Source organism: Zingiber officinale, chromosome 4B, assembly GCF_018446385.1.
Source record: "Zingiber officinale cultivar Zhangliang chromosome 4B, Zo_v1.1, whole genome shotgun sequence".
In the NCBI taxonomy this organism is placed as follows: Eukaryota; Viridiplantae; Streptophyta; class Magnoliopsida; order Zingiberales; family Zingiberaceae; genus Zingiber; species Zingiber officinale.
The window spans coordinates 2,673,803-2,681,166 of record NC_055993.1 but is presented as its reverse complement, the minus strand read 5'-3'; the positions used below and the strand labels follow the sequence as shown (position 1 = coordinate 2,681,166).

Genomic DNA, 7,364 nt, shown 5'->3' with positions numbered 1-7,364 from the left:
AAATGATACTGAATTTAGGAGAAATTATATTAAACAGAGAAAAAATCATGCTCAATTTAATAGAAAATATACTTGATTCTAATGTAAAATACTGAATTTAATAGGAATTATACTCGTTTTTAGATTTTTTTTATACCTAAAAAATATGAGAGATAATTTTGATAGAAAATATACTCGATTCTAGTTTAAAATACTGATTTTAAGAAGAATTATACTCATTCTTGAACTTTTTATACCTAAAAAATCTGAGGGCAATTAGGTCATGATATTTACATAATGGGAGTTGAAGCAAAGGAAACTTTACATGTAGGGAGTGGAAACAAAATTTTTTGGATAGAGGGGCTACATGCCAAATTAAGAATGGATTTGGAGATTTTTCTCCACTTTACCGATAATATAGTTGATTTGATAAAAAAAACATTAACTCGATAATTCAACAAATTAGTGCATAAGATAAAGATAAAAAATTTTCAATGACTAAAAACAGAAGAATATCTATTGTTGTACTTTTTTTTTCTTCCTTCAAATTTTTTTCATCAAATTTTACTGACAAGATTTTAGTGAGATTGGATTCTCCTGATTAAGGAGTGTTATAATAAATAATTAATTTATTAGTCTTTGGAATAATGATTAGTATATAAGGGAGATATTTATCTCGATTTTATCGAGATTCGAATCTTAAATCTCATTGTGACAATATTTCATGCGCTAATTACTAGACCCATCCGAAGGGACAAGTTTTTTCCTCTACGAGCGATCAGACCAAGGATTGAATAAGCCATCAGACCAATAAATCGACATCAAGATACTGAGAGTCTTTTAGATGCACCGTAAGATTTTGTTTGCGAAATCTTGTCTCGAGGGTCCAGGGCCTCGCCCACTGCAGGAGATGGCGGCTTTGCAAGCTAACCCACGAACCTCCAGCACCCTAATATCCGAGTACGCAAGACGACCTTCACCGAGGCGGCCGCCGGTGCGCGTCCGCTGCTCGGCTGCCCCCTCTCCACCCCGGAGCTACCGCATTACCCTCCTCCCGGGCGATGGAATCGGCCCGGAGGTCGTCTCCGTCGCCAAGGACGTGCTCTACCTAGCCGGATCTCTCGAAGGTACCAAATCCAATAAGCAAAATCATTTTTTCTTTTTCTACGTAGGGTTCATGATCTCCTTGGTCTGATGGCTCATAAAGTTTCTTCCTTTATGTCGGTATCTTGTGCAGGCATCGAATTCCGTTTCCGGGAGGTGCCCGTTGGAGGCGCTGCGTTGGACTCTACCGGCGTCCCGCTTCCGGAGGAAACCCTGACGACTGCTAAGGAATCGGACGCTGTCCTTCTGGGAGCTATAGGAGGGTTTGTGTTGCAATTTATTTTCCAGGCGGATTGCTGAAGGATTGAATTCTAGAGGAATTGATTTTAATTTCATGAATTAATGTGCGAAATGTTAGGTATAAGTGGGATGCTAATGAGAAGCATCTGAAGCCTGAGACTGGGTTACTTCAGCTTCGGGCAGGACTAGGTGTTTTTGCAAACCTGAGGCCAGCTACCGTTCTGCCACAGGTAATGCAAAAGCAGTTGGCACATCTATGTGTCTACTGGCACTTTATTTGACTGATTCCATCACTTAGGCTGCCAGATCTTATTGTGCATTGTAACTAAGTATTGAAGAGGCAAATAAGTGAAATGATTGTGCAAATAGTTGCCATTTTAGGCTTGAGATAATAACTGCACAGCTTGATATGTAAAATTTTGACCAGATAGTGAGACTTTGCTTCAGAAGAGGATGATTCAATTGTCTATTTTGTGGATTTTTGATGATTGATCAAACAATACATATATTGAGTTCTATGTGATGATTAATATGCAAAAAATTATAGTGTTTTGAGTGACTTAAATTACTTTTCAGCTGGTCTCAGCAAATTAAACAGTTTGCTTTCGATAGTGGTGCTATCGTAAGTTTCTTTTCTGATCATTAGATTCTCGTATGAAAATTTGACATCACAATAATATTGTTTTGTTTTGTTTTTATATATTTTAAAATCTTGATCTTTTTCTGTGGGTGTGAGAGTTTTAGGAAACAAGTTGGTTCATGGCTTCTATTCTGTGAAACTAATAAAAAGTTCATAGTCATATCATCTCATTTTAATTGCAAATAACTTGTTTGTAAGTGAAATGGAAATGAAGAAAGATAACTTTTTAATTCAACCCACATATAAGCATACAAGTACGCAGTTATAAATTTCTCAACTCCATCTTTCTTGAATTTCATATTGATTAAATTCTTGATAGCTTCATTAGATTAAAAATTCATTCCCTTTTTCATGTATTCGTCTAATAACTTCATATTACTCAACTTTTGCATCAATCTTTTCTCAATCAGAGATTTTTCTTTGCTTTGCTGATCTTGCAATAAGAAAAATCTGATGACATATTGACATGTGTTATTTATCAGCATTGATCATTTCTATGTTGGCTGTATTCTTTCTATTAGCTTGTTGACGCATCGACTCTGAAGAAAGAGGTGGCCGAAGGAGTTGACATAATGGTTGTTAGAGAACTTACTGGAGGTATGATGCTTTGTCAACTTAATTCCAATTTTGATTGTAAAGATGATATTTAACCATCGAAAGTTGCTTTCCACAGGAATCTACTTTGGAAAGCCTAGAGGCTTTGGATCCAATGATAAAGGTGAAGACATTGGTTTCAACACTGAAATCTATTCTGTTCCTGAGGTACTCAAATCTAGAATGATATCTATTTATTTTCCCTCATGTATTCCACCCTCGTTTTCCAAAGAACTCAAACCCCAAATTTCATGTCATAGTTTGAAGCCGTAACCTCTCACCCTCATACAAGACACATAATTTTTTTAACTTTAATGTCACTACTGATGAGTTATTAATTATTAGGTGATAACATGTGTATCAATAATTTTTTGACAACCATTGTGTCATATATGTTCCTTGATAATTTATATGCCTTATGTTTCTTGCAAATATATTTAACCATCTCTGACAATTTCTCAACAGATTGACAGAATTGCACGAGTAGCATTTGAAGTCGCTCGAAAACGAAGGGGACAATTGTGCTCTGTTGACAAAGCAAATGTTTTGGAGGTTAAGTTTAGAAAAGTATAATCTTTTTTACTGATTCCTTTTCTTCAACTGTTTACCTGAAAGGTTACCTCAGAAACACAAAGGCTTTTGAAATTTTGCATTCTCTGGTTGTGCACTTTTATATAATTAATGCCTAATGCCTAAATCATATTGTTATATTCATACCATAGTTTTGTATTAGTTCATTTGTTCTCATAATTACTCTGCCTAATTTTTGAAAAATAGTGTGTTAATCTGGTGCACTTTGAATCTCACTTAGGCTTCAATGCTGTGGAGGAAGACCGTCACTGCTTTGGCATCTGAATTCTCAGATGTTGAAATCTCCCATATGTATGTGGACAATGCGGCAATGCAACTTATCAGGAACCCAAAACAGGTGTTTTTATTTCCTTTTGCGCTTGGTTGAGAACACAAGAGTATAATGCATCCTGTTTAGGTAATCTTTCTTAACATGATTCACAGTTTGATACAATCGTGACAAATAATATATTTGGAGACATTTTGTCTGATGAAGCATCCATGCTCACTGGCAGCATTGGTATGCTTCCATCTGCTAGTATTGGTGCATCGGTATGCAAACCTACAGCCTGTTAGTTCATTTAAGTATTTTGACATAAGGATTCTTGTCGAGCGATAAATTCCCCAAACCTGCAGGGACCCGGGCTATTTGAACCTATCCATGGATCGGCTCCTGATATTGCTGGCCAGGTTTGATCTACAAAATCTTTCCATTTCCATATGTTTTCTGTTCCATTATACGTTTCTTTATGTGGGATCTCAGTGTGTTTTAATTTCAGGATAAAGCAAATCCATTAGCCACAGTACTGAGTGCCGCGATGCTCCTGCGATATGGACTTGGCGAAGAGCAGGCCGCAAAACGGATTGAAGATGCAGTGATTAATACTCTGAATAAAGGGTTCCGAACCGGTGATATTTTTTCAGAAGGAACGGTATATAATTCTTTTACGCTAATAGTACAGTCAGTTATATTTCTACCCGTAAACAACTTGTCTACGCCATTTTTGTGCATTGGCCTTCCCTCAATAAATCAGGCATTATCTTGTTAGCTTGCGAATCAGTATACTCAAGAAACCAGTAGTTGTGAAATCTAAAATAGGCTTTAAATAGAATCAAGTAGCAGCAAGTTTTACCAATTTGTGGACTGTGAAAAGAGAACCCACTTGTAGCTTGTCTAATCAAACTTTGGCTCGATATATTAACTGTTCTGCCACAATATTTCTCTAATGTTCCTTATTTTCCAGACACTGGTTGGTTGCAAGAGAATGGGTGCAGAAGTGCTGAAATCTGTCGACTCCCAAGCTACCGTCGCCACGGCTCTCCACTGATGGTCTATGTCAATGTTATTGTAGTAAACTCCAGGACCATTCTTAAACCAAGTGAAGAGTTGGTTGGCTTAAGCCTTTCTATCCTTGTTGCAGTAGCATTTCAATAATTTTGAGGATTCTTGTTTCACTTTTGTCAAGCCTTGGATGAGTTTGAGCAAACTTGATGGATGTTTTATTGATATTCCGATGGCCAACTTATAAGTCATCTGTGGTAGGCTGGAAGGGCAATAACTGATTTTGTCCAGGGGTATTTTGGTCAGTTCGATTGATCTTTTGAAATAACTCAATGGGCCTCTCTATTGAGAACGACAAAGCCCAGCCCAAAGCCCAACCCATGTCGAGCTATCTCCCTGCTGCTCAGCTCATGCCATTAAACGCCAGTTTTCTCTCCGAAGAACTTGTCTGCTCTTTCATGGCAACCAGTCTCGGTGAGTGGATTCCAACGAGGTAAACCTTCCCAAAGAATGCAATTGCACCATCACCATCTGGACAGAAAACTAACTTCTTTTTTTTTCATCCATGTTCTTTGTTCGAATATAGCAACACCAACTCGAGTAGCAGCGCAGGCGCGCACAGCTAGATCATCATACAGCTACTGCGTGCGTTGGAATGCAATCTCTATCTCTATCTCTTCCTCTGATTCCGGATCATCAAAGTACAACTAAGAATCACATGGTTTCCCCTACCACACTCGCACACGCTCTCCGACGCCATTCGCCTGCCTTGAATTCTTTATTTTTTATTTCCGATAGAACACGCTAAGAACAGCTCAGGAATTGGCTGTGTCTGCTCAGTGATCTTCACTCGCTAGGTGCCAAGCGAGCACGGCGGGCATTGATTCATCAGGGTGGCAATAAAGAACGGGAAGCAGGCATGTTAGTGTCGCAGAGATTAGAATCTTTGCCTGCTGATCCAGCAGCAGATGCTGACGGAGGAAGCGGCAGTGGTCGATCGGGAGACTGCGGTCCGTTGGATCACATCGCCGTCGGCTACAGAGCGCAGGGCTCACCGTCTCCGGCCGCTGAGATGACGACGCCGCCGCGGCGGCGGCGGCGGCGGCGGCGGCGGCGGCGCGGCTGTTCATTGTCGGTGTCTCAAGCGGCGTTTTTCTCTTTGCCCCCTGGAAAATTGAATGGGAAATGAAATAAATAAATGGAAAATTCTGACGTTTGACCGAATAAATTTTAGAAATATTAATATTATATATATATTAATATGGTTATTAATAATTTAACTGGACAGTGGTGCGATGCCATGCGGAGGCATCACATGGGGACAACTGTACGGCGTATCAGGACCGCAGGCTAACCTGCGCACCTGATCCGAATAGATGGGCGTGGGCGGGAACGGGGGCGCGTGGAACGGCGTACCTTAGTCCGCGGTTGGCGCATGGCTAATTTGCGCGTGGATAGGGAGGCAGGGTTCCTCGCGCGCTAGCGTACGCCGAGCGGAGGCTAACGTGCGCGCAGATTCGCACGGCCAACGAGTAAGAGAGGCGCAAAGTAGTTTTTAAGCTAGGCCAGCGGCGCAGATTTAGCTCGCTGTATCGTCACGCGCTAACCTACGCTGTTCGTCGGCCTCAGATTCCTTCGATTGCTTAATTTTTTTAAAAAAGAAAAAAATTGGCTAAAAAGCATAATTAAAGAAATAAATTTAGAAATTACAACTATTTACAGGAAAGAGTAATTAAACAAATCAAAGGCACGACGAATTCACTTGGAAATTAATTTGAATTGCTAATTTGACTTTGAGCAAGGGCTGCGATCTTCATCCTGACGCCGCTGACGCCGGGCGGAGCGGGCCGATTGAGGCCGGTTCGAGGCGGAGCCCTCGCGCTCCTTCTTTTGCTGCGGCGAGAACAAGTGGGCGAGGCCGAAGACGGATACTGGCTTTCCGGAGCCGCGGAGGGAGCCTACTGGGACGACGTTGAGGACCGGCGCAACTCGGACGTTGGCGGAGTAGGATCTCTCCACGCCGCGTGTCCGAGGCCTCGGGCCGCCGGTGAAGCTCCCCGGGCTGCTCGAGCTCCGCTCCAGGCCCTGGAACACGATCTTACCCGAAGATATCATTCGTGGGCTGTCCACCGACACAGCTCGAGGCGGGTGCGCTGCCGAATCGGCGGTCCGCCTGCTGGGGTTCAACGCCACCCTTGATGACGCCGGCACGGCGGGGCGCGAGTAGGCGAGGGGGATCCGGAACGGGACGTGGCCGGGCTTATCGGAGTCGATGGATAGCCTGGCGATATCCTCGTGATCGGGGCCCGAGGAGGAGGAGGAGGATGAGTGGGAGAGACGGGAAACGACGAGCGAAGACTCCTGATCCGAGTCGCGGAGGAGGGGGAGCCTAAGCGACGCGTCGACGGAGGCAGCCTTGGGGTGCCGGTGGAGCAGATGCTTGATGGCCGACCTAGGGATTGCATTCTTCGACGCGACGGAGGCCGCCACGGACGGAGCGGCACCGATCGCCGCTTGGACGCTGGCCTTCGCGGCGCGTGCGCGCTTGAGGCCAAGCAGCTCGCGCCAGCGAGCAGCGCACCGTGGCGCGCGGGGGGAAAACGGGTACGGATCTACGCCGGAGATCTCCGCCTTCCGCCGCGTCTCCGGAGGATCCGGCGAGACAATCTCCGCAGCCGCAGGGGGTTCCGCCTCCGCGGGCTTGGGTACCGCCAGCTGGAGCGGCACCAGCTTCCCGTCCGAGAAGAGCTCGTCGGCGGGGAGCATGGCGACGGGGTCGTCATGGAGGCGGAACTCGAAATCATCGTGGGAGCCGTCGAGGCGACCCTCCGCCGCGGGAGGAGGAGCGTCAACGGCAACCGCATCGTGGCTGAAGGAGATCCGGGGGCCGAGCCAGGAGAACGCCTCCGTAGCCGTCGGCGCGAGGGCCACGCTGTTTACCAACGCGGACGCCAT

At 44.2% G+C, this 7,364-nt stretch overlaps 2 protein-coding genes across 3 annotated transcripts; one reads left to right on the top strand and one right to left on the bottom strand.

Moving 5' to 3' along the window:
• Positions 1-813: 813 nt before the first annotated feature.
• LOC121974426 (3-isopropylmalate dehydrogenase 2, chloroplastic-like) lies at positions 814-4,636 on the top strand. 2 transcript variants are annotated; one of them, XM_042525484.1, is made up of 11 exons: positions 814-1,106; positions 1,217-1,346; positions 1,442-1,553; positions 2,485-2,560; positions 2,637-2,725; positions 3,023-3,109; positions 3,369-3,485; positions 3,572-3,679; positions 3,764-3,817; positions 3,907-4,059; positions 4,372-4,636. In XM_042525484.1, exons 1-11 carry the CDS (start codon positions 824-826, stop codon positions 4,453-4,455), a joined length of 1,293 nt encoding a protein of 430 aa, XP_042381418.1. In that variant the 5' UTR covers positions 814-823; the 3' UTR covers positions 4,456-4,636. The 2 variants fall into 2 exon arrangements, with proteins under 2 accessions (XP_042381418.1, XP_042381417.1); XM_042525483.1 differs by having other exon boundaries at positions 3,023-3,124.
• Positions 4,637-6,191: 1,555 nt separating this feature from the next.
• On the bottom strand, positions 6,192-7,364 carry LOC121977248. The gene has a single exon (XM_042529839.1). It carries the CDS (start codon positions 7,362-7,364, stop codon positions 6,192-6,194), a length of 1,173 nt encoding a protein of 390 aa, XP_042385773.1.